The sequence below is a fragment of the Tripterygium wilfordii genome, chromosome 9 (genome assembly GCF_013401445.1).
Source record: "Tripterygium wilfordii isolate XIE 37 chromosome 9, ASM1340144v1, whole genome shotgun sequence".
Classification (NCBI taxonomy): Eukaryota; Viridiplantae; Streptophyta; class Magnoliopsida; order Celastrales; family Celastraceae; genus Tripterygium; species Tripterygium wilfordii.
Window position 1 is genome coordinate 3725265 of NC_052240.1, and position 27294 is coordinate 3752558.

At 36.0% G+C, this 27294-nt stretch overlaps 4 protein-coding genes across 11 annotated transcripts; 2 read left to right on the top strand and 2 right to left on the bottom strand.

Annotated features, from left to right (window-relative positions):
• Positions 1–3077: 3077 nt before the first annotated feature.
• On the top strand, positions 3078–10998 carry LOC120005251. The gene is made up of 6 exons (XM_038854781.1): positions 3078–3217; positions 3466–3725; positions 3845–4056; positions 4254–4518; positions 4739–5094; positions 10866–10998. Exons 2-5 carry the CDS (start codon positions 3468–3470, stop codon positions 5048–5050), a joined length of 1047 nt encoding a protein of 348 aa, XP_038710709.1. The 5' UTR covers positions 3078–3217; positions 3466–3467; the 3' UTR covers positions 5051–5094; positions 10866–10998.
• LOC120005250 lies at positions 7451–10955 on the top strand. Of its 2 annotated transcripts, none has more exons than XM_038854780.1 (5): positions 7451–7565; positions 7907–8169; positions 9541–9752; positions 10024–10288; positions 10510–10955. In XM_038854780.1, the coding sequence occupies exons 2-5, from the start codon at positions 7909–7911 to the stop codon at positions 10819–10821; spliced, it is 1050 nt and encodes a 349-aa protein (XP_038710708.1). In that variant the 5' UTR covers positions 7451–7565; positions 7907–7908; the 3' UTR covers positions 10822–10955. The 2 variants fall into 2 exon arrangements, with proteins under 2 accessions (XP_038710708.1, XP_038710707.1); XM_038854779.1 differs by having other exon boundaries at positions 7454–7555; positions 7904–8169.
• A 583-nt stretch (positions 10999–11581) lies between the features above and the next one.
• Positions 11582–16514, bottom strand: LOC120005249 (diphosphomevalonate decarboxylase MVD2, peroxisomal-like). Its single transcript, XM_038854778.1, has 10 exons — positions 16135–16514; positions 15854–16052; positions 15178–15241; positions 14619–14682; positions 14443–14523; positions 13981–14067; positions 13567–13724; positions 13389–13437; positions 12181–12305; positions 11582–12040 (listed from the first exon to the last, which is right to left on the bottom strand). Exons 1-10 carry the CDS (start codon positions 16351–16353, stop codon positions 11827–11829), a joined length of 1260 nt encoding a protein of 419 aa, XP_038710706.1. The 5' UTR covers positions 16354–16514; the 3' UTR covers positions 11582–11826.
• A 1699-nt stretch (positions 16515–18213) lies between these two features.
• On the bottom strand, positions 18214–25637 carry LOC120005252. Of its 7 annotated transcripts, none has more exons than XM_038854783.1 (10): positions 25151–25637; positions 24565–24681; positions 23422–23489; positions 22965–23070; positions 22412–22483; positions 21366–21425; positions 21118–21247; positions 20565–21040; positions 19450–19577; positions 18214–18532 (listed from the first exon to the last, which is right to left on the bottom strand). In XM_038854783.1, the coding sequence occupies exons 1-8, from the start codon at positions 25415–25417 to the stop codon at positions 21033–21035; spliced, it is 828 nt and encodes a 275-aa protein (XP_038710711.1). In that variant the 5' UTR covers positions 25418–25637; the 3' UTR covers positions 18214–18532; positions 19450–19577; positions 20565–21032. The 7 variants fall into 7 exon arrangements, with proteins under 7 accessions (XP_038710711.1, XP_038710712.1, XP_038710715.1 ...); XM_038854784.1 differs by lacking the exon at positions 18214–18532 and having other exon boundaries at positions 18761–19577; positions 20565–20721; positions 20906–21040; XM_038854787.1 differs by lacking the exon at positions 18214–18532 and having other exon boundaries at positions 18761–19577; positions 23422–23483.
• Positions 25638–27294: the final 1657 nt, after the last annotated feature.

The window sequence follows — 27294 nt, forward strand, 5'->3', positions numbered from 1 at the left end:
TGATAGCATCTCCTTCAAAAGGATTTAGATTCACAAGGGCTTTGGGTTTACCGATTCTCGTGACTACATTAAGCCCGCATAGCTTTGTTCTTCTTGGGCATATCACTTAATGGTGGCTTCTATGTGTCATAGAAACATGGGTTTTCATATATAGCATATGGTTTGGATTTATCAAACCGATGTGAGATATTTAACAAGGCAATGGTTACAGCCTTCCAGGGACGAGGCAGACTTGCAATGGGCATTATTTCCACAGTAATACCGTATGGCAATGGTTACAGCCTTCCAGGGAGGAGGCAGACTTGCAGTGGGCATAATTTCCACAGTAATACCATATGGGTTTGCTCCAATATTAAGGTAAAGAAATTGGGCTTTGAACCAACAAAAAAGTCCATTAGTAGGAGCAATTAAACCACTACGATTATGGCCAGAGAGTACTACTTGATTGAGTTTGGTGTTTGCTGATTTGCTCTAAGATTCATTTTTTTTTTGGGGAGTTTTTTTTTTAACTTAGAGCATGTCTAATGGACACTTGATAACACATTTTCAAGTGTTGAAAAGTGAACTTTATGGAAAATTTAGAGTGCTGGAGTTCTACAATGGAATAAAATGAACACTTGAAAACACACTTTCTTGATAATGACACTTGAAATATAGGTTGTTGTTAAAAATGACACTTGAAATATGAAGTATGTATATAGTTGATGAATAGTGAAGAGAGATGATGAAAAGGAAGAAAGATATGATAAAAAGGAAGAGAGATGTGATAAAAAGGAAGAGAGATGATGAAAAGTAAAAAAAAGATGATAAAAAGTAAGAGAGAGAAAATAAAGAAGATGAGTATGAAGTGTTGAAAAGTATGAAGTGTTGATGAATAGTGTATATTGTGGGATCCACTCACCCAATTAAGTTATGCCACGTAGGAGAGAGTAGAAGAGAGAGAATGATTTTGACGTGCTTGATATAGTTTTTACCACTGGAGTTGCTCTTATCTCACCAAAAAGAGATGGAGAGTGACCGGTGACGTGTGGACAAACTGTTAACAATGTGCAATAATTATCTCAATAGTCAGTCCCAAAGCATAATATGAGTATTAAACTATTTTTGGTTCCAGATTTCCAGTGTACCAATTGAGTCCCCTTTTGTGATAAAAAGACCATGGGAAGCTCATAAGTGGGGGTGGGGATTAAAACCTGACACTCTGTTTAAAGTGAAAATTGAAGAGTTAATTAGAGTTAAATGAGGGGAGTTATGGGAGGGAGATTATTCACCCTTACTCTTACTATGATAGAAAGTAAAGTTAATGAGAGTTAAAAGGAGAGTTAATGAGGGAATAAAAATATGGTACCCTAATGACTACATCTTCAATGTGGGAATCAACAGAGGCTAAGAGCATCTCCAATGCTAAAATAAATATCAAGTACTTCGAAACCATTCTCTCTCTTCTTTTCTCTTCTATCCTAGATGGCATAATTTAATTGGGTGAGTGGGTCCCACAATGTACATTATTCATCAACACTTCATACTTTCCAACACTTCAAACTCATTTCTCTATTTTCTCTCTCTTTCTTTCTATCATCTCTCTCTTACTTTTTATAATCTCTCTCTTACTTTTCATCACCTCTATCTCATTTTCATCACCTCTCTCTTCCAATATCTCTTTTCACTATTCATCAACTATATCCATACTTCATATTTCAAGTGTCATTTTCCACAACAACAACAGCCTATAAAACAAGTGTCATTATCAAGAAAGTGTGTTTTCAAGTGTTCATTTTCATCCATTGTAGAACTCTAGCACTCTAAATTTTTCATAAAGTTAACTTTTGGACGCTTGAAAACTATGTTTCAAGTGTCCATTGGACATGCTAAGTGTCCATTGGACATGCTCTAACATGACTGGGTTTGGTGTTTGCTCTATTTTTTTATTTTTTATTTTTAGACGAGATCTCACAAAGATATGGAGAGACGTGACGTGGGCAAAATCCCAATTGAGTCGACTTTTGTGATAAAGACATGTCACCTAACATTCTATAATCTTAAAAATTCAAAGCTCATATAAAAAAAATAATTCAAGCTTGTAAAAGTTCTTACCAACAACCAATGAAGAATTCCATAATAGAAAATAGAGGTGGAGATTTGAGAAAATTCCATTCGTATCCCTTTAAGTTTTTAATATTAAGAGTGAAGATTCAATGGCCATTAGAAAAACACCTAAATAATGAAAGATGCTTTTCATGTGCTTACTAGAAAATTGTTTCTTTTTTAAGCTGAAAGCTTGAAATCCACCAAGCTGTCAATGGGACCACGTAGAAAAACCCACAATCACCATGGACTAGTTAAGTCCTGAGCTGAGGCTCTCAGTGCCAAAAATGGACCTAGCCTTCTGAGTGTATTGGGTCAGATTTATATAGAAAGCGAAAAAAAAAAAATTGTGGTGGTCCGGGGACAACGTTCCTGAATTTTTTTTTCAATTATTTCTTTAAAAATATGGAAAATAATACTAAAAATCAAAATATTATATGATAGAAGTTAGTATTAATTGAAAATTGATCTACAAATGCTGTCGAGAATTTTTTTTATATTTTGAAAGTGGATTATCGGGTCTTTTTATAAAGTCTCTATTATGACTCTATCAAAAGATAAGTTATGGGTCTTTTAAATACAATACTAAAGACTATTTCAAAACATAAGTTATGAGCCTTTAAAATGCAATATTAATAATTTACAAGAATATATAAGCCCTTTAAAATTTCTTATAGGTTATGGCCCATTTAACATTCTTACTCTTAAGATTGTATGAAATATGTTATATGAGTGGGGGTCAAAATAAAAAAAATGAGCGGGGTCAAAGTCAAATTTTTATAAGTAAACATATGATAAAAAAGAAAATATTTGTGGGGTCAATTGACCCCATAAGCGTTGCCTTGGGTCCGCCACTGTTCAGTGCGAAAGATTACAAATGTGGCATTAACACACGTGAGCATTACGATAATAAAAAATCCATAAAAGTTAAACTCATGACTTTTCGTTTGTGCTAAAAATTAACATAAGCTTATCATCTTAGCCAACAATGGCTCATTGTTGCTTTTAGAAAATTGCTAATATGTTAAATAATATCCTTCTTGTCTGCCCCATTACATTTCAAATTTTCAACAAATTGAAGTCAAGCTCTGAAGATTCAGGCTTCTTTGTCAGTGCAGCTTCTCCTTCAACAGTAAGATCAGTTTCTTTCTATCAGTACTTGTCAGTTCATTTCAAATTTCGATGGCACTGCTTGTCTTGAAAGCTCATATACGCTTTGCCGTTTGGATTGTTTGATAATATAACACCTGATTTTGATGCTGCTGATAGAGAGTGCGAATGGGCAGTTTTAATACAGTTTATAATATTTAATCCGATCAATTGGCTTGATAATTCGTCCAGTTTTGCTGAAACTTGTTAATGATTATATGCATTTTTCAGGGATGCTAAAGGAACTGACTGGTACTTTGTTGATTGGGTTGTTGGCATGGGCTTATCAGGCCTCCCACCCTCCCCCTCCCTGTATTTGTGGCTCCTCTGGTTGTCCTCCCATTACCGCATCCAGAATAAAGCTTAGGGATGGAAGACATTTGGCCTTTAAGGAGGTCGGTGTGTCTAAACAAATCGCCAAGTATAAGATAATATTCATTCACGGCCACGCTCATTGTATGCATGAAAATATTGCATCAAGAACATCTCCTGTACGTATTTCTATACTTTCAATAGCTGTCTTGCATCTCTTTGAGTTCTGAAATTTATTATGGTTTGTTTGGAGTAGTCCTAGTCTATTATGTCCATGGTGGATGTTTTCATTTGTCAGGAAGTAATCGAGGAATTAGGGATGTATGTTGTATCTTTCGACAGACCAGGTTATGGGGAAAGTGATCCGGATCCAAAGAGAACTGCAAAGAGTTTTGCATTGGATGTTGAAGAGTTTGCTGATCAATTAGGACTTGGATCCAAATTTTATGTGATTGGATTTTCTATGGGAGGCCAGCTTGTATGGGACTGCCTAAAGTATATCCCTCATAGGTAAAAGTAAAATAGTGCTCTACTTCCTCCAACACAGATAATGAAATAAGTTTGGAAGTCGAATCACCAGAATTCTACTTAATAATTCAAGTCTTAAGATAAATCTTTTGTTTCTTTTCAGATGTATACCACTTGATATATCTCTACTTTTTCTTTGATTTCAATTGTCTCTTGATGGACGCTTGAGATGCTTACAGGTTAGCAGGAGCAACACTAATGGCTCCTGCCGTAAACTACTGGTGGCCTGGCTTTCCTTCTAACTTATCTAAAGAAGGCTTCAGTGGAATGCTGCCACAAGATCAATGGGCGATTCGCGTTGCTCACCATACTCCATGCTTAACTTACTGGTGGAACACTCAGAGATGGTTTCCTGCATTTGCGATGCCAGCGGGAAATATGGGGATTCTCTCTCGCCAAGATATAGAGATCGTATCCACATTTCCCAAAGAAAACCCTCACCAGGTACCTCAAAATTTTCTGTTGTGAGGCTGCTTCTGATGAAAGGAACCACGGACTGCATCTCTATGTTTATGCCTAGATTTAATCAGTCCTGCAAATCTTGTTTGAGCCCATGATTATACATACTAATGAGGGTTCTTTCTTGTTTGTGGCTCACAACTGCAAAAAAATAATCTATGCCAGATTTCGGACATTTGACATCTTTACAAAAACTCTCATGCAGGCATATCCAAGGCAGCAAGGAGATTTTGAGTCCATACATAGGGACTTGAAGATTGTATTTGGGAAACCGGAATACGATCCCATGGATCTCGAGAACCCTTTTCCTAACAATGAAGGCTCGGTTCACGTATGGCAGGGTGACGAAGATTTTAGACTTGTCCCTCCGATCCTGCAGCGCTATGTTGCTAAAAGGCTTCCATGGCTACGTTACCATGAGCTAAAAGGTGCTGGACACTTGTTTCCGTTTGACAGTGGAATGAGTGAAGTTATACTGAAGACACTTGTGCTTGGAGAAGTTGCAGCCTCATCTTGAGTTTGTCAAGGCAGACTGCTAAATTGTTTTCAGGCTGTTTGGATTTCACTTTTTCTTGGGGGAAAAAAAAAAGTGGGTTTTCTCTTCAATTTCCTATGCGTACAAGAAATAAAAACCCAAATAAACGATATAGAAATGTCAGATTTGAATGTGAAAATGTGATTATCAAAGTATTGCAGTTTTCGTACAATATCTCTTGCTCCAATACAGATTAAGTTGTTTTGCCATTCAAAACGTGTTAAAAGATTAATTACTTTGTCATTCAAGTTTTACTTCAATAAATTAACTTGTTGATTTAAGATGTTTCACATAAATTACATATATTCTTGGTGTTGAGCCTCGTTTGTTGTGCATGTGTTGGATCGTTCGATTGTCTAGCCCACATTTAAAGGGAGTGTTAGAATATATAAAATGATGTGAAACACACCAAACCAACAACTTAACTTAATTGCAAAGACTCATACTTGGGGCAACAATAATTTGGGGTTTAAATTGCAGAAGTTAGAGTTTGAATCCAAATCATATCGTTCTGATATCATATTAAGATTTTGATGCCCAAAAGTATGCGTGTATTTAGGCCCAAAGTATTCCCCAAATTCACAATGGTTTTCCGAGCCATAATGACCCTTTCAACCACTTGCGAAATAAGCCTAAAGCTCAATTTTAGGTCCATTAACATAGGCTCCTCATTCCTCAATATCAAAAATAAAAATATTGACATGATACAACTACATCCACATATAGTAATACATTGACAAAAAAATATTTTTCGTCCTTCAACTATGAACAGGGTTTCATTTTCTTATCCCTGCTCATTCATTTTTTTCCCCCTTTTAAACTTTCCACTCTATTATGGTTTCTGACTCCTTAATATTTGCAGATTATCATGGAGTTCCTTCATAGCCAACTTCTGGCTTCAGAAAGGTCTCGCATCAAATAAAGCCAAGGTAGCCTAACTAATGAGAATGACGACCATGATTGCTATCCACAGGCAACATATTTGCTATACACTGTTTGTAGTTTGTACTATGTTGCAACGGGTCGTTAGTTAAAGATAACAGCCCCTGTCGGCCTGTCCCGACAGAAAGTTAAATTATATATTGAGAATTTCAACGCAGCAAAAGAACAACATCAATATTTGGAAGGATCTAAAGCCCACCAAGGCAATGGTTCCTGCCTTCCAGGGAAGAGGCAGACTTGCAATGGCCATTATTTTCACAATACCATATGGATAGGTTTGCTCCAACATTAGAGTAAACAAATTGGGCTTTGAACCAACACAAAAGCCCATTAGTAGTAGCGAACCACTTGGTGGTTGCACGAAGTTACCATTTTTTGTGTGTTATTTAAAGATATCTCACTCAGAGATGGAGAGTGACCACTGACGTGTGTAATAGACATGTGACGTGTATATGTAAGTTTATAAATGTTCATTTTATGAATGTGTAATGTTTTGATCATAATCTCAAAAGGTACTCAAAAGGTACAACGGGTCCAGCAGAATTGGCCGACGGATCCGTTGGAGTTTTATAAGCTCCCATTGGGACAGCATTTCAGCTATATATTTTTTTTTTCAGAATTTTTTATGTGGATCCCATATAACGAATACATTTTTATTACTTTTTTAATAAAGGTTGGGTCCACATGCATTACAACAGTAATTTCTTTTACTTTTTAAATTAATATTTACAACTTTATTTTTTATTCTTAACATTTTTAACTTAACACATTATCTTAATTAATTTTACATACATAATTATTATGATATTTAAAATATTTATATTTTATACTTAACATTAATTTTATTAGTAAATTTTATTTAATAAATTAAATGTAAGATTAATAAAAATGAAAAATTATTATAAAATCATTATATTTAATATTTAATAAAAATAATTATTTTATTAGTTTTATTAACAAAATTATATTTATTATATTAAATTTAATAACAAAATTTGATATAAAAATTATAAAATCTAATATTATAATACTTTAATTCAATAACATTTTCACTAATATCAATTTTTAGTTCACCAAACACCTGACAACATATTTCATAACTTTAAGCTCGACATATTTCCCACAATATTTTTGTTAACATTGAAAATCAATCTATCAACTCAACCAAACGCACCCCATATAAAAGAATTCAAGCCGGCAAGCTTTACTAGTTCTTACCAACAACCAATGAGGAATTCCTTAATAGAAAAAAGGGGAAGAGATTCGAGAAAATTCATTCCATTCGTATCCTTTAATAAAAGAGTCAAAATTCAACGGCTATTAAGACAAGTGAAAAACACCTAAATGAAAGAGAGGTGCTTTTCATGTGCTTAACGAAAATTTTCCACTTTTTGGTTTTCTGTACTTTTGTGTAGCGCCAGCCTTCCTTCCAAAATGGCGTCTGAAATCTGAATGGGTTTATAAGATACTCCTTGCCTGTCCATTACATAGCCCTGAAGATCAGGCTTCTTTTTCAGTGCAGCTCTTCTCCTTCATCAACAAGAGGCAAGAGCAGGTTCTTTCTATCAGTGCTTGTCAGTTCATTTCAAATTTCCATGGACTACTTGTCTTGAAAGCTCATTTACGCTTTGCCGTTTGGATTATTTGATTATAACACTTGGATTTTGATGCTGCTGATAGAGATTGCGAATGGGTGTCTTTGTTTTGCAAATGGGTATCTTAGTCTTAGTTTTTAAGTAAGGTTCATTCTGAAATTGTGGTTGGGTTTGTCATTTCTAGTTTGGGAATCAATTTTTTCTTTTGTTTTTTTATAAGCACAATAGTTTATAATATTCAATCCGATCAATTCCCTTCCAGTTTTGCTGATTCTTGTTAATGAGTATATGCATTTTTCAGGGATGCTAGAGGAACTGACTGCTATTTTGTTGATTGGGTTGTTGGCATGGGCATATCAGGCCTCCCACCCTCCCCCTCCCTGTACTTGTGGCTCCCCTGGTTGCCCTCCCATTACAGCAACCAGAATAAAGCTTAGGGATGGAAGACATTTGGCCTATAAGGAGCTCGGCGTGTCTAAACAAATCGCTAAGTATAAGACAATCTTCATTCATGGCTACGCTAGTTGTATGCACTATGAAATGATTGCATCAAGAACATCTCCGGTACGTAATTCTATACTTTCAAATCAATAGCCGTCTTGCATCTCTTTGAATTCTGAAATTTATTCTGGTGGTTTGTTTGGAGTAGTCTTACTCTGTTATGTTCATGGTGGATGTTGGAAGGATCTAGGTAACACGAGGGGGGAAAATATGTCAAATTTAAGTTTAAACCGACTGATTTCAGATTGCTTTAAAACTTACAAAAACTTGATACTAGTGAATGTAAGTTTAGAGTTTATGTTAGTTCAAGTAGCAACTAAGTAATAAAACTAAATATAACAAGCACACACACAAGTAAACTAGTAAAGAGTAGGGTAAGACTGTGCAAACAGATTTACAGTGGTTCAGCCAGGTATAGGCCTACATCCACTCCTCAAGGCTTCTCCTCGAGAGTTTGAATCCAATATGATTTGCTTGTTGTCTGTTGAAGAGCCAAGCCAATCCTCTTTCTTTACACCAGCTGTTGATCAATTGCCAACTTCACTTTACAATGGCAGTTTTAGCTTATCAAGTGCCAACCTCACTCTCTTATGGTTTTGTAGGCTAGCCACCTGCACTTAGGCTTTAAATGGAGTGTACAAAATGACCCTTAAATGATCAAAGAGTGTACAATGAAGCTTGAGTATTCTCAGGTAAGATGAGTATGGAATGAAATTCATGGACTGTTTCTGTTTTCTGAATAAGAATGAAGGCTTGAATGCTTGTAAAACTCTTGGAGAATAGGAATTAAGTTCTGTGTCTTCTATGAAGTTTGTGGAAACATATACATGCACTGGAACTTCCAAAGTAGCCGTTGCATAGAGCTTTGTGATTTGACAGATTTCAGCTCCCATTTACTTCCATTTGCAGCTGCCCATGACTTCTTATCCCTCATTTTTCCTTTCAATAATTTCTGAAACTTTTTTCATCTCATTTAATTCTTTTGCAGCTATTTCTGACTTCATATCTCCTCCATTTATTTCATTTGCTTTTCTTGTCAATAATTCCAGCAACTTCTTGCAGCCTCCTCTGTCTTTTGTTACGTTCTACTTCGTGCTTAGCTTTCTAAATTTCAACAGGCTAGTCTTAATAGGACTTGACAACTTATCTTCGATTGGCAAGGGACAAATCAACAAGCAAATTTGTAGTGAATTCTCTGAGTTTAAACCTGAAACTTTCAGTGACTTGTAAGCTTGATTAAAAGCTTCATGTCTTGATCTTTGTTAGTCTAGAAAGTTTAATCAAGAATGCATAGCAACGAAAATATGGCAGTAAGCATACATATTTTGCAATCTAGCATATAGAATGCACATATTTCATCATCAAAACTATTATCATATAGAATGCTCCCTTCTTAATCAAAGCTCATATCATAACGGATGTTTCATTTGTCAGGAAGTAATTGAGGAATTAGGAGCATATGTTGTATCTTTCGACAGACCAGGTTATGGGGAAAGTGATCCGGATCCAAAGAGAACTGCAAAGAGTTTTGCATTGGATGTTGAGGAGTTGGCTGATCAATTAGGACTTGGATCCAAATTTTATGTGATTGGGCATTCTATGGGAGGCCAGCTTGTGTGGGACTGCCTCAAGTATATCCCTCATAGGTAAAATAGTGCTCTACTCCCTCCAACTCAGATAATGAAATAAGTTTGGATGCTTGAGAATCCTACTTAATAATTCAAGTCTTAAGATAATCTTGGGTTATTTTTTTTGTTCACTGTGGAAAATGTTGAAGCTGAATGTAAAATAATCATTGTTCATGAAAATTTGTAGCTTAATTTCTTTTCAGATGTATTCAAAATGTATACCACTTGATATGTCTCTACTTTTCTTTGAATTCAATTGTTGCTTGATGGATGCTTGAGATGCTTACAGGTTAGCAGGAGCAACACTAACGGCTCCTGCCGTAAACTACTGGTGGCCTGGCCTTCCTTCTAACTTATCTAAAGAAGCCTTCAGTGGATTGCTGCCACAAGATCAATGGGCGATTCGTGTTGCTCACCATACTCCATGCTTAACTTACTGGTGGAACACTCAGAGATGGTTTCCTTCGTTCGCGATTACATCCGGAAATATGGGGGTTTACTCTCGCCAAGATATAGAAATCATATCCACATTTCCCAAAGAAAACCCTCACCAGGTACCTCAAAATTTCCTGTGGTGAGGCTGCTTCTGATGAAAGGAACCATAGACTGCGTCTCTTATGTTTATGCCTAGATTTGATCAGTCCTGCAAATCTTGTTTGAGGGTTCTTTCTCGTTTGTTGCTCACAATTGCAAAAAAAAATCTCTGTTTGTGTCCCCTTCTTTAAGCCATACCAGATTTCAGACATTTAACACTTTTACAAAAACTCTCATGCAGGCATATCCAAGGCAGCAAGGAGATTTTGAGTCCATACATAGGGACCAGAAGATTGCATTTGGGAAACCGGAATACGATCCCATGGATCTCGAGAACCCTTTTCCTAACCATGAAGCCTCGGTTCACGTATGGCAGGGTGACGAAGATTTTAGACTTGTCCCTCCGATCCTGCAGCGCTATGTTGCTAAAAGGCTTCCATGGATACGTTACCATGAGCTAAAAGGTGCTGGACACTCGTTTCCGTCTGACAGTGGAATGAGTGAAGTTATACTGAAGACACTTCTGCTTGGAGAAGTTGCAGCATCATCTTGAGTTTGTCAAGGCAGACTGCTAAATTGTTTTCAGGCTGTTTGGATTTCACTTTTTCTTGGGAAAAAAAGCGGGGTTTTTTAAAAGTTGTATTGCACTGCTATTAGTTGTTTGCCAATCAACCCATGTTAAGATTATTTACTTTGTCATTCAACTTAATAAATTAAGTTGTTGATTTAAGGCGTTTCACATAATTTACATATATTCTTAGTGTTGGGCCTCGTTTGTCACTTTGTTGTGCAGGTGTTGAATCGTCTAATTGCTCAACCCACACGTGAGAGGAGTATTAGATATATAAATGATGTGAAATATACTAAACTAACAAGTTAACTTAATTGGAAAGACCCATACTTGGAGCAACAATAATTTAGGGTTTAAATTGCAGAAGTTAAGGGTTTGAACCCAAGTCCTATTATTCCGATATCATGTTAACATTTTGGTGTCCAAAAATAGACATGTATTTAGACCCAAAATGGTTATTGTAGGTGTAAGCCCAAAAAGCCAAAAAGGCTAGTACCTATTTGGGGACTCTTCATTTTTGTGTGAAGGACAATGTTGAAGACATACAAGAATCCACATTGAAAAATTCAAAATTATCTCTCACCAATCAGATCTGTTTCTCCATAAACCTCCTCCCCCACCTGATGCTGTCTAGAAGTCCCGTTTTCAAACTGGTTCCAATAGATGCAGATGGCACAAACATTGCATACAGAAAATTGGACTTCACAAACTACAGAGACTTGGAATGAGTCAGTAACAAGTCTTTTTAGGGAATGAACATTTTATTCATCACTGTTTCAATTTTCAAAGAAGAGATGAGAACATCAACCCGATTGGATTGAAAACCCAAAAATCAAATTCCAAATACTCAAAACAATACCGAAACGTTTCAAGGAGCAGACAAAAGAAAAGGAAACTGAATAAAAGGCTTCTGGAGACTGGACATACTACTCTGCCAAGAAAAACAGACCAGACCGATGCATGGAAAAGGGTTATCGTACACTAGATTCACTTGGGCAACCCTGTTTCCGGGTTAAGTAGAGACTGAGAGACATCAGAAATCACAACAGGACCTCTCCCTGGTCTTGTACAGATGAAATAACTGACATCACCTCTGTACTTTTGCGCGTCCTTCATTTCAGGTGGCGTAGGCAAAGCTTCAATATCGTTCTTCCCCTGAATCCCAGCATCTTGTAGTATTGACTTGTCACCGATAATATAACTGGTGAAAAAGAAACAGAAAACAGAACAAGTTATTATAGGATCCTCACTCATGGAATGCTACACAGCAATTAAAGCCTCATGGGATATTACAGATATTGAAGAGTTCCATGGTTTGCCCTAAAGTATTTCACAGCATACCTGTTTAAATCAATATCAGAATTTGGAGGGAAGTAGAAAAGCAGCCTCTGAAGCAATTGGGCTGCAGCCTTCCTATCACGAGCAATCATAACAGCATTCGGCCCGGCATCAAAAGTGTAAGCCACCTGTCAATTTTCTCACTGTTAGTCAACCATGGCCAATAATCAACATAGCAAATTTAAACCCCGGGAAAGGAGGACAAAAAGGCATGGATACGATTCCAGGATATTTAGCTCAAGTAACAGATGAACAAGCATAACATTCAACCATAATCTTGATTATTAATGGCATTATTCAAAACAGAGGACAAAAAGGAAAACAGTCAAAGGTTGAGAATTGGAAGTTTTGGATATAAGATAATTACAAATAGCACACTCATCAGTAAATGATACAGGATGCTTTGTGCAAAATAGGACACCCGAACTATATACAGCATATATATAGTCAATGACTCGACATTATATATCATGGACTTCCACTTTGCCATGAACTTTCCAGGAACAAAACCGAGAGTCCAACAGACAAAAGCAGAGAATACCTCACAAGTTTTAGACCAAATTGTCAAATATGAAACAGCAGCATCAGACTTCGGCTTTATGCAGTTTACATTAAAAACTATTTTTCATTCTACGCCAGGCTAGCCTTTTGTCCGGCAAGAAAGTGTAGCATTGTAGACATGGCAATAGCATAGTAGAACCTACAAGTGCTTCAAGAATGCAAAATGCTAGGGGGATGATTGGCATGGAAAGACTTTGGATTGAACACTTATGAGAACACTAAGGATGTACACTTGGTACTTTTTGGGTTGTAATGTCACGAGGATGAATGGACCAAAGCATGCAATACCTTACAACCATTGGGCCAGATCAAAACGCGCATATTATTAAGAGGTCAAAAAGTAAAGGCCTGAAGAAGAAACAATAAAATTTCTTTCCTGTTCGAAAAGAAAGAGAAAGAGAGAGAGATGAAGGCCATCACGCATTTTTGTTTAAATGAGAGCAACTGCATCTGCACCTAATTTAAGAAATTTCCAGGTTGCACCACTATTATTCTCGATCACGATTGAAATGAAAATTTTCTGAAAACTCTAATATAGACATAGACATGAAGTATGACTCCAAAATGATGATATAGTCAAGAACCCCAAAGGTAAGGCGCGAGTTAAAAAATCATAGACCTCTCCCAATAAAAAACCTTAGAGAACAAACCTGAGGTGATTCTTCAGAACGATTCCACTTTTCAACACAGCTGATAATCCTGAAACATATTTATTTGATCGACGTTAAACGTTACAGTCCATAATGAACCAATGAGCGAGTAAATAAACATTCATACAGATTGAGCCTCAAGGTTATATACTTATATTAAATAGAAACAGAGGCTTGCCTGTGGGATGTATCATTCATGTAGAATATGGGGGGACATGTATCTAAGCAGACTGCATGAAACTGATTACTATCAGCACAAGTCAACTGTGTAAAAGATGCGAAATCACGATTTGCTATGGCTTCCTCCATTTGTTTTATACGTTTTGGTACAACTTCCTACAAAGTCCAAAACAGCAGAGGAAAATTGATTAATTTCAAATGCAATAGAAACAACTTAGAATGATGTTGAATTCAGGAATTCGAAGACAACATCCTCAAGATAAAGAGCCTTTAATGATATCAGCGTGTCGGTAAGGAGCTCTATTTATTCCACCAAGTTTAGTCCTAAGACTCTTCAAGAGCCATAGACAAAGTCCACAATGTAAGAGCTTAAGTTTTTGAAGAGTTAGAATTTAGAGCACAAGAAAGGCACCTTTGCTCGGTGCTGTAAAAGCAAACTAGTTTCAACACTCTCACGCATTCCCGAGGTGCTACTTGTTTCTTTCTGCCTCGAGCATACCTAATGCCGAAAAAAATAAAGATTGTGATAAATCGACTAAATAGGGTACAAACAAAGTCGTGATATAAAAAAAAAATTCTAGAGATTCAGCAAAGCTGCAAATGGACAATGTAAGGCATGTAAACAAAATAAATATGGTATGATTGATTCAGGGTTTTAATCAATACAGAAGAGTATCATGCGAGAAAACGAAAACAAATATGCAGCATAATTGAATGGAGAATCTTCAATTTTTTTCGACTACTTAAGTAGATGTAATTACACAATATGAAAAGACAGAGAGTTTTGGAAGAAAGAAATGGTAGAGTCAAAACTGCTGAGAAAACCTAATTCCACCACCCAAGACAGAAAATCAAATGAAAAAACTATACATACCACAGCAATGACTATGACAAGATCATCCCAATGCTTCTCATCTACAAGTTGAACAGCAACACTGTCACTTCCATCCTCATCCTTGACACATTTATAAACAAATATTAGAACGGAACACAAGAAAATACAATACTTTCATGAAGCACAAAAGATAAGCTTCAAGCATTAGCGCTTACTTTTCCCATTATCCACTTGGCAAAGCCACCAAATAAACTGCGACAAGCGCTGCCTGAGCCTTGCCTATAAAAAAAATATATATCATTAAGATATCACTAGTAATCAAACCTATCATTCATGCTATACATGACTACATGTAAATATAATAGAAGAACAGAGAAAGAGAGCAACCAAGATAGTATTATTTTAGAAACATTCACATAAGTTATGACTTAGATGGATATCACATTATTATCATGCCAAACAAGTATGAGATTAAAAAAGACATGTCGTGGCTGTTTAAATCATAAGCAAACCCCAAAGCATACAAGCGATCAGCAGTATGAAAACAGTTTTGCCAACTAACAATATCAGACCCTAACATAATGTCACCAATTAAAAAAGAGCATAAAAACAGAAATCTGAAATACTATGGAAAGTAATTATATTTGCATAAGTTCAGTCTCAGACATGAAACAATTATAATGACATGCAGAGCCATAAACAGCTATTAATACATGCAAAACCATTCGTACTATTAATCTACTTAGCAAATATAATAAAACCAAAATATTGTACCTGGCTATAGCAGAAAGCTTGCTCTCGTCTTCTTTTACGTTCATCAGCTTTGCCAGAGCAAAAACTACACATGAAACGTTTCCAAAGTTGATACACAACAAAGAGACATGAATCGAGAAAAGCTGAAAAAGACTAACAAAAGGTTGCCTGAAGTCATAGTAAAATTCCAGAGTAGATATAAAGCTTGCGAAATCATCAGATATATTAACCTCGCACTCTAAAGGATGAATCAGCAGGAATTTAATAAAGAACTACAAGCTTGAATTAGGAACAAAGTGAAGACTTGGGAAAAAAGACCCAATCTTGCAATTCAACCATAACAGTATAGTTCGGCTTTGTGAAAAGTGAGTGAAAGGGTTTCATTCAACTGCCTTCATAATAAGGTCAGGAGGAATATGAGCTTTCTGAAATCAATTTGTCAACCAAGCACAATAAGAGGACCATTCAAAATAGCTATGTAAAAAGCCGTAAGTACGAATCTACACAGTAAAGCTGCATCTATTCTCAATAAGGAACAAGGAGATAATATCTAAGAATCAAGTCAAACAACCAAAAATCATTGCAAAGAGAGCAAGAACCAAAGACATCAAGTACCATCAAAATCACATCTTGATCAACTATAACATCAGAAAAAAAATCAAATACAAACCAAAAGTTCAGGAAAACAGATTATTACCAAAACAAGCAAGACCAGCCGCGGAGGAAGCCAATCCAGCAGCAGTAGGAAAGTTGTTATATGAAGCAATATGTAAATGCAATTTCTCCCAATCCTTCTTGCTAATCTTAATATTCTTCTCCTTATCCTCAAAATCAGTAGCACGGCTACGAATTTCCCTTAAAACACTCTGGTACCTTCCTCCGGAAAGGGAAATCTCCTACTAACCAGAAAAACCCAGAATCAATAAACAGCAGACCACAACAGTATATGAAGAAAACGGCACAAACTCTAATCTTTACCTTGTCATTGAGCCACATTCGGTCCTGCTCAAAAGAAGGGCTGACTGCAACGGTAGTGGTTGTGCAGAGGTGGCTGGGATCCAGAGTGACACTGATACTGTCATTGATAGGCAAGATGAGGGTCTCATCCCTCTTCCCCCAATACTTGATTACTGCAATATTGGTGGGTGTCTGGGCTGTAACAGTCAACACCCATTTCTCAAAACCATTCTCACCCATCTCCAATCCAAACGAATAGCAGGAACCCACCTCCCCAAATCACAAGCAGAGAGAGAAAATCAAAAATAGAGCCGGGCGAGAGATCTACGAAGTGGAGATTGAAATTGAGGGCACATATTTATATAATAGAGGGAGAGAGAAAACAGACAACAATGGAGGCTTTGGCCTTTGGGGTCTGACAAAATTTATGACAAGAGCGTCTGGGTCCCACTCCCACAGCCCAAGTTGGGGTTTTTCCTGAATCAAAAACACAGTTTTGAGGTTTCAGCTAGATCTCTTCGTTTTCAGCATCATTAATGAACTACCTCGTCATCGTAGAGAAGGTGAAGCACTCGGTTTTCCAACAAAGAAAGGATAGCATGGTCATTCCGTATTGGTTTTTCTTTTCCTCAGCCATGGATTTTTTATTTTATTTTTTAAAATTTTGTTCTTGGAATCTGAGGAAATGTCATCGAGGATCTCGATTTCGAGCACATCATGATGATTTTTACGTGTAAAATATAATGAATTGAATATATAAATGTAACAAACTCAATCAATACTTATACTCCAAAATGACTGTATTTGTTAACCCATACATTATTATATATATATATATATATATTTATCATTCTTTTAGAAAAAATTTGGGCCCAAAATGGCTATACTCATAGGTAAAAGAACAAAGCCCCACCAAATAGGGGTAGCAAAAAATCGGTTTTGAGTTGGACAATATCAGATATTTACTAAACATTTACATGTTCGGAATTTATCTCGGATTGGATTTCGGATGTACTTATTAGTCAAACTCAGATTGGTTTAAATCTGGACAAGTGAACCAGACAATAATCTAATTCGGATAAAGGTCCGAACAAGTAAACCGTTTTTCCTCCACGGCGATAAGGAGCTAAAAGGTCTACTACTTTAATTCCTGTTTCAAAAATAGACAATTTTGTCTCTAACTGTATAAAGGCGGGCGCTGATTTATGAATAGGAGATGTTGTACGAGTATCTACAGGACCTAAATTATCAACAGGCTCGCCAAGTACGTTGAAAATTCGTCCGAGAGTCGCTCCGCCGACTGGAACACTTAGAGGAGCTCCCGTGTCATCGTAATTGAAAACAGAAATACCTTTTTAGGAGGAAATCAAGCTCCACTTCCATAGAACTTTTGTATTTTTTTTTCTTTTTCGTGTCTGATCCCGCAAAATATTCTTCAAGACCTTTTTCTTGGTTTAAGCGAACTGATCCAAGATCCGCTTGTCTCTCAGATTCTTTTTCTTCTTCTTTTTTATTCTTGACTTCAATAGTTTTTTTTTCATTTGATTTATGCACATAGACATGAATCCGGTTTTAAACAGGACAAGAATTTTGTGTTTGGACCCGGATTTGAGACATATAACTTATGTCAAGACTTGATTTAATTCAAATAGAACAAATTCAATCATTCGTACTGAACAAAATTTTATCATCCGTATGAGAAACCGTGCAAAACGAGGGACATATGAAATGAAAAATAATCGTGAAGATCGTGGTTTGATTCTCTGGCTTGGACCTTTTTCTTGTGCATAATTATTTGATTTTTGTTTGGATTTGAAGCACATGAATAGACAGCTCATAAATATAAATAAAAGCACATATTAAATTATTAAATTAATCTTACAATATATGAATGCTGGTAGGTGGCATCATTTCCTCCTAAGATTATATTTATTATTAATTTTTAAACAATATTAAAAAATCAAAAAAAAAATTGTGGAGTCATATTTGTCACAAATGGATCTCAAAGTTGAAGTCAAAGTGAGGAATATTTCAATAATAATAATAATTTCAACTTAATCATGCTGCTGCACACATCTTAACATTTTATGTAATCTCCCCAATGCATTTTATTTTATTTTTAAATGTATACTTAGTCAACTTTGATTATTTTTTGTGCAATTTCCAATACGTAAGTCTCCTTGATTTGTATCTATAATAATCTACCTAACAAAGAATTAAAGAAAATCTGGGGAAAATCAAACTTGATGCCTCATATGCCATCATAGATCCATTTCCTCACTCAAATGTCCTCTTCTTCTTCTTCTTCACTCTTCAGAGTCAATTCAAGCATGCCATGCTTTTCATTTTCTCAGTCAAATTACAGCAGCTCAGCACACCACCAAGTAACTCTTGTTTTATCATTCATTGACTATGATGTCTACAACATATATAATATTAATATAATCTCTATAGTCAATATACAAAATAGATAGATACACTCCATGCACAATTTTCTCCTTTTTTTAAGTAAAAAAATAAGATAAAACTGACAATGAAATGATGCTTGGAGCATTTAGTTATGTCAGTGGAGGCTGGTGTTGTGCCAAATGACCATGACTTTAATGGATTTTTCAACTAAAAAATTTGCCCTGTGGAGAGAGAGCTCTTCATTCTAATGAATAAAATTTAGGCTAACATGCAAATACACCAAAGAAGAATAATATTACAAGCTGGCTTTCTAGTCACAAGGTTTCACAATATGCATATCAACTATCAAGTTTAAGCATTTGATTTCCCCAACCCCAGCTATTGTAGCACATCATCATCATGCCTTAAGAAAACGATAGAGAAGGAAGTGAGGGAGAGTAAAAAAGCAAAGAAAATGGGATATCTACTCCCATCTCCTGGATGGTGAATCTTGCGACACTATCATGCACAAAAAATGCTGAATATTTTCTTGAGTGCTCTTAGAATAATTAAACCTTAAAAGTTATACCAATCAATCTTGACAGTTCAACCTAATATTCGCTATATGAAGTTCGAGCTTATATGCTTGAACGTGAAAAGAGACAATGTCTTTAACAATATAGAGGGTCGAAGCCAGCATAGGCAGCTGGCTGAACTCAACAAATAATCTCAGCCCCATGAAGTGGAAAAATAAATAAGAAAAATATAATTCAATCTTCACCAGAATCCAGTTCAGAGGCATGTAGCTCAAGCAATGTCCATTATTGAGTGAGAAGAAAATGCCAGGGCAGGGAAAACAAAGTCAAAACGCATGCAGATAGAGGAAACAGACACTTGGCATAAAGCAATGTAACAGAGATAAAGAATGACTCAAGAGTTGGTACCTACCAATACCCATGGATCTCAGTAAAACCTCTGTGATTGAATAGAGCTTTATCCTTAAATCTGGTAACACACATCTTTTGAAATACTCTTTTATGAGTCGCAAAATATACGCACCATGTGGCAAAGCCTGACTGCAAAGATAATGAATGAAATGGATATATCTTTAATCAGAATAAACAGCAGAAATGGGGCAAGAAAATATTATCAGGAACATACCATCATGAAGAAAATAGAAATTAGCAATTTCTTTCAAGATTTATCACTATTCAAATATCAGCAACAAAATAAAATTCTGGTGTTCAGAGAAATAAATCAAACTATCTTCCATCTAAATGGAAGAAAGAGGAGAAAACTCCATCAAAAAAATGGACAAAAAGAGGAGGGGAATAGGCCAACATCTGGTTAAATTAAGCATCAGTATACTGTATATTTGAGGCTGCAATAAGATTTCAGCTTCAAAGATGAATTATAGCATGAGTATAGTAAGGAAATAGGAAATGAGGTAGTGCAATGTAAGCACAAACCGGTTTATGTAAAACTGAAATTGCGATAATCGCAGTAGCTCACACCATAGTTAGAATTGACCAACATCGCAATACCTTTATCTCAATTACGGGTTTTACACCATTTCATATCTGTATCGCAATTAAGCTCATCTTTTGCAATAAATGCTGCAATTGTGGGATTTACTCTTTCCTCATTCTTACAGGTAAAATCAATTTTCAACCGTTCAAAAGCAACAAGGAGCTCATCCACCCAATTGGAAAAGACTAGGAGTATGACCAAGAAGCAAGACGTATAAAGCTGCATCCCTTGTTGAAAATGCAAGAGAAAAAGAGGAAAGATTTTTTTACTTTCAAGTCAAGCTACATTTTTTCCTCCTGAAACTTAAAGCATGTTAAAATATCAATCAATCTAAGAATTTTAAGCCTTCTGCACATTCCAAAACCCCCTGAAATATTAATTCTAGTAAAAGTTATTCCACCAAGTAAGAATGCACCCTGCACAAAAATTATGCAATTTTGACAGAACAAGCACAAGTTTTGGGCGAGAAAATGAATGAGATCCTCCAAAGAAAAGATGAAAAAACGTATAAATAGGATCATTATGTGGATGACCTGCGCATACCCTTTATGACAGAGATTAATAGTTCCAAACTGGACAAATGCAAAACTGGAAGTTCTGCACAAATTAACTCTTGTTGCATGGCAGTCATAAACAGTAGCATGTTACGTGACAAGGATCCATCCACCATCAGCACTCTTTCAACTAGGGCTAACAGCGAACGAATTGGGACTTTTACCTATTAGTTGAAATATGATACTTGAATATAATTAACAATTGCAGTCTCAGTTAGTCTTATGCTCCTCTGGAAAGCCACTTCATATTATCAAAATTAAATTGAATAGATCTACCATTCTATTCCCACTGAAGTAGTATGAAAGAGCCAAAAGTTAACCTGAGCAGGATAAGGGATTGTAAGCATTTCACAGCAGCTATGCATCAGAGCTGAAATGCAGGATATCGTCAATTCCTCAGACCTCTTTGTTGCATTGAGTGAGCCCCCTGGTGACAGCTTCATTACGTCAGATTTCTGCAAACGCATACAAACTTATTATCTGTTACTTCTAAAACCAGTATCATTAACATCAGAAGATACAAACCCAATACCTTCTTCTAAACCTTGGAATATGTCACTCAGTTCACTGTTTACCAACAATAAAATCTTTTGCATCATTATGAACCAGCTGTCCTCATCTCCTTTAGATTTAGGAAGCAATGCTAGGCAGCAAGCAAACTTCTGAATGTTGAAAACCAAACAAAACAAAATACAGCAGGGTAAGTTGAAGCCCATGTTATTGTTTGATACTTCAGTCATACCACAAAAGGCAAAAGCAATAATAAATGAAGCACATTACCTTCAGCATAGCAGCACTGCACTTTCTGTAAACAATTGTAAAAGCAATGGCCTCTTCAGCCTGCCAAAAGTAACTGCAGTATCAAAACAAAAATTCTTAATAAGGCCAAAAAAGTTAAATCAAGTTACATGGACCTTACCAAATTGGCTGAAACTAATATACTAATTTTGGGTCATATGTTCCACTTTATCTTAACGTGAAATATACCCACACACAATTACTGCTGTTCTCAATTTCCACTAATTTATAGCATACAGGAGAAAGGTCGTATAAACAAACAAGAAGTAGGTACAAAAATAAAGAGTCTGGATGACAGTTGATTACCAACAAATCATGTATCTGTATTTAGATTCATATACACATTTAAGAATTTACTTTTTTCACATGCATGTAAAGCAAATAAATGTTTGTGCACGAGCAAGTTATTTGATTTATCAGTATAAACCGATAAACATTTAGATTCATTTACTTCTCACATAAAATCAACCATGGTTTAAGCATAAAGATCTTTCCGGTTACAATGAAATCATCAAAACATAGTTTTCTAAGAGTTTCTCTCACGATAAAATTGATCAAAGCATATGTGCATATTTCACATACTGAATGCACAATACAAGAAAAAAAAAAAACATCATAGAAAATGAAATGCATGGCATGAAATCATCATTTACTTATAAGAAACAAACACGCAGGAGAAGAGGGGGCAGTGATGATCTTGTTCAGAAAAGTTGAGATTCAACTATTATAGAAAAGCTCTAACCCTGCCAAACTCCTTTACCAGTAATCTTCCATGTTTCACCGAATGAAGAAGCAAATACTCAATGTCACTGAATTTCAAATATGCTATACACAATATATATTTGGTGATAGTCCTCAATATACATATTTTCAAGCTTGACAAAATTTGGCTTTCAGTAGCAAGTGCGCAGGCAGGAACAAACAAAAAACATTGTGATTATTTTCAAGCTCTGTAGAATTTAAATGTCAATAGCAGATATGCGGAGACATAAAACAAAATTTTTAAAAAGCAAGAATAGGGAGCTCACGCTATCATAATGGCGCTGAACAGCAGCTGGGAAATAAGTTATAATGGTGCATAGCAAATGAACAGCACCCTCCTGCATGGCTCATAGTGAGAATGATAAAAGACACTTCAGATAAGCAGGTCACTTAATGATTTAACAGAGAACACTCACGCCAAGTAAAATCCAAAAAAATGCATTAGAAAAAGAAAGAGCGTATCTTCTCCCCACTTTATGTACAGTGCTAAAGTGGAACATAATTATTAGCATGACTTGTAGCTCTTACAACAGCCCCCTAAATTTTGGAAGATTATTATTCTACATAACTGATAATTGAATATGCGGCTGGTTCCCATGGCTATTCATTGGTGCTTATGGAAGGAAAGGAACAGGAGAACCTTTGACAATATGGAATCTTCTATTTTTGTTCTTGTTGAGAGTATTTGTTCTAATTTAAAGCTTTAATTTAAAGTTTTGGTGCTCTGGTAACAATCTTCTTGGGGCTATATGTATTACCTCCTTGTAACCTTGGTGTCTTATGAATAGAATTCTTTTCCAACAAAAAAAAAACACCTACCCATACTGCCTCTGAGCTATCCTCAGTGAGCAGCATCAACATGGGCTGCATAATTTTGCCAGCAAGAGGGGTCCCATCCTTCTGTGAATTTGAAGATCCACCCAACCTAGTTGAAAAGGAAAAGAAAAATGACATTTTGCATGTTATAGAATTGAAAATGTTTGATGCAAGATTTAAGCGGGGTCTATTAAAACATCACAAGATTCTATGAGAAACTTGTGTATTTGAGATGTTATGCATGGGGAAGATAGTTTGCCTCACTTTATGATGTAAATATGTAATGCATCTGGGTTTGATGGTGTTGCAGCAGCAGCGAAGAGTAACCCATGAGAGGTACTAAAGATAGCGATTCTGATGTCAATCAAATAAATTCTTTTTTTTTTCCAGATAAGAGATGTATAAGCAGAGAAAGATAGTGGCACTAGGTAAGCATGCTTACAAAACTAGGATATCACACCTTGTGATCATATCTGAAATTGAATTGCAAGAAGCCACCTTCACAAATCGAGAATCAGCTGGCTGCTGCTTTAGCAGAAAACACCAAAAGACGTCTCACAAGTTAAAAGAATGTGTTTGAATGTGCATCTTATAAAGAAAGAACGAAAGTACAGTGTAAATTTTCAAACATCAGTGTTTAGCTAGACAAACACATTAAAAAAATGTCAAAAGTCCAATAAATAAAAGAAATTTTGTTGTGCTAACATAAGGAATCATTTTGGTGCAGACAAAAGAGAACACAAAATAAACAGCTAGCATGCTATATGAATCATACTCAAACAAGGCATGCATGTGTACTAAAGCTACTTAACAAGCAGAATAGCATCATGGCATTAATGAAGTAAGCAACATGGGTAGTGGACAACAAGAAGCCTCAATCACTACCAAACTCAACAGGAAGCCTTAGTCCAAAATTAATTGAGGTCAGCTACATGGATCCTATTTCGAAGGAACTTCTTCTTTACAATTCTCCAAGACAGCTTTCTTTAAAGTTTAAAGTGCTTCACGCCATATTATTCTCAAAGTCTCTTTCCCTTTTCCATCCCTACCCCGTACTGCAAATTAGATGCCTAAAATCAATAGTAACTATACATGTATAGTTGTATACTGGTCATCCGCATGCATCTTTGAATACCTATATGTCTATTAGGTTTCAATCATGCAAAATTTTGGCATAAGCTACATGTTTAAGTAACTTTTTTTATGTTTCCTCAAGGCATGTGCAAGGTCCCAACTGGATGAGATGGTTGCTTCTTATATGACGAGTCCATAAAAACAATTACATCTTTTGGCCATAAGTTCTAGTTCCACCTGTTCAATGCTCCCTTGACATTCCAATGCCAAAAACCTATTAGCCATTGTTGGTTACACATCAAGCCAAATGAAGATTCTACATGCTTTTAAATTCATAAGTTTCAAACAAATTGAAGATAGACCATTCTAAAAATTGAGTTAACTCAATCTTTTTGAAAGGTATTATAGCCACAGAACATATTTTACACTAGCAAGAAGAAAGTAGCCCCCCCACCAATTTTTGGAAACTTTGCAAACAAACAACTAATGTGGAACTACCAACTAATGAGTAACAAAATGCTGTCAAAACCTGAATATGTAACAGAAACTTCTCAAACCAAATGGTGTATGATGCCGAGAAGCGGTCGGAACTGCATTCTTGAGCAGTCACCCCCAGCAAACAGATTCCCGCCCAACATTTATCTGACTAAATCAGAATTAAAACAAATAAATGAACACGGGAGTAGATATACAATCTCCTGATAGAAAGGTCAAAAGATAACATGCCATTTCCCTCACTCACCAACATTAAACCAAAAAGGATGAATTTTTTGCTCACTTACTACAAGTGTAATAACCCACATTCACGACTAAAATCTTGCCACATTACACTAGGAAAGGATGAGATGGACTCAATTTGATTCATAACAATAACTAAAATTTCATAACTTTTTGATATCTAGTAGACGCTGTTTCCTATAATCTATTTGATCCAGTTAACTGTTCCGAGCAATTATGACTAATATCCCTGGCAAAGGAATTGAACTGGGCCCAAAAAAATGCATCCCTTGCAGCCAAACTAAGAACTTCAGTTACTAGTGAAAATCAAAATCGCTGAACATATATCAAGTTCACAATTGATGTTTTAAAGAGACAGAGGATGAATTGACATGTACCGAGTTAATAGTAACAAGCGTGAGCAGCCGCTCGACCCATTCGTCGAAAGAAGATTTCCAATGCTGAATCCGTTTCTCTTCAATCGTTTCGGTAAAAGACTCCGACAAGAGTTTGTGGGTTTGAACCAAGTTGATGACTCGAGACAAGTCCGATGGGCTCTTAAACGGGCGTTTCTCGTCGGGGACTTGGTCTTTGAGCAAAGAACGAAGCAGACGAGGTTTCAGCTCAACGTCATGCATGTTCGTGAAGTGCTGAAAAGCCACCATTGGAAGCAAGGCGCCAGCTCTGAGGTTTTGCAGATACTTAGAAGGGTTTGAGGATTCTTGTGATTTTCCTAAAACCCAAAACAGAGTAACCGTTACAGGGACGATAGGAGTGAGAGCTGAAAATAACAAGGGGTATTTATGTCCTTCGAATGGACGAGAGCAATTCCAATGGGTACCCAAAATAGGTTTGGTGTTCTTTTTCAATTTCACCCCTTCCAATAGGTACTCCCAAAAGGTCCTTTCCATTGCCCTAAACATGTAATCCATTTTGCCATTTCCACTGCACTAAACTAAACGGGGCAAACTTTCTCTTGGATTGCTCATTATTTTTCTAATATTCAAGAGATTTTTTTTTTATTTTATTGAGCAATTACTTGTTTGTGTATTAAAACCTACTTTTTATATCATAATGATAATGATAATGATTGTCCTGTTAATTTTTTAAAAAAGAAGTAGATTAATGTGATGTGCGTCGGGCCATTCTTAGGTTAATTTGATGTGGGTTGGGCAGGAAAGAATGGTGACCCCAATCTATCATTGTATGGACCCTTTCATGAATGGAAACCATCAACGATGCTATTAGTCATGTTGTGGAACCCAATTTTTAGTAGTCCAAATCAATCAAAGTCTATGTGGCAAGATAACTAACAAATTTGAAAATAAACAGTTTTCAAAGCATAAATGATTGTGCAAATGTGAAAATGAACAATTTTCAAAGCTACACAGTTTTCAAAGCATTTTTTCTTATGAATTTTATTGATTTAAATCAATGAAATAGCTAACTCCACTTATTCAAATCAGTGGAATAATTAAATTAATTGATTTAAATCAATGGAATAAATGTAATGTACTGTTTTGAATTCAATAATCAATATCATAAATTTTAAGTTCAATAATCAATCACTAAACAACAATAATGACGAACAATTTACAGAAGAACCCAGTACAATCCAAAGAGATTAATCCATCTCAAAACCAACTAATTTCACAAAAACCTTTCTAAAAAAAATTTAGCAACAACCCCAATATAACTTGTTTGAGCAAAAAGTCTCAACATTCAAACACACGCACTTGAAAAGTAGCATTCAAAATCAATGGAATCACATACTAAATCAATGAAATAACTATTTCAGCCGTCCAAAGGCTAGAACATGTAGAGCTTGTCAAGGCAATTTCAACGGTTGTGGTGGTTCACAGAGGGGTGACATACAATGTCCGGATCGGGCTTCGAAACTTTCAGTTGACCACGACTTCCATGCGAGATTCCAGCAAAGTAGATAGTTGTTGGTGACAAACGAAGGATGTGGATGAGTCATGACGCTCCAATGCTTTAGTTTGGTGGGTTGGTGGTCATGAACTCATGATCGGTAGCCGGATGGTCAATCTTGGGTTTCCGTGGTGAGAAGAAAAGAAAGGGATACGTGAGAGAGAAAAATGGATTGTGTTGGGAGGGGACGGTAAATATGGGGTGAATTTTTTAGAATTCAAAAATTTTCCACCTAGATACTGGCCATGTCACCTAGACCGGCTTGGACTACTAAGCGATTGGGCTCTTTATCATTTTTCCCGTGGAATATCAGAATTATGAGAGAATAATTAAAAAATAAAAAAGGGTACAGGATACCAAACTTCCTTTTTTAGTGTTGAACAAATAAAAACTAGTGCATTTTCTAAAATTAGAGAGGATGCTTTTCTTTGGCTAATACTGATTGGTCACTGAATGAAAGTTACCAAACAAATTGCCACAAAAAAAGAAAAAGAAAAAAAAAAGAATGAAAGCCATCAGAACCAGCTGAATGTGGTTTGGGCTGGGCCGGGTAAGAAAGGTGGGCCTGGTTTGGGCTGGGCAGGATAAGAAAGGTGGGGCAGTACACATT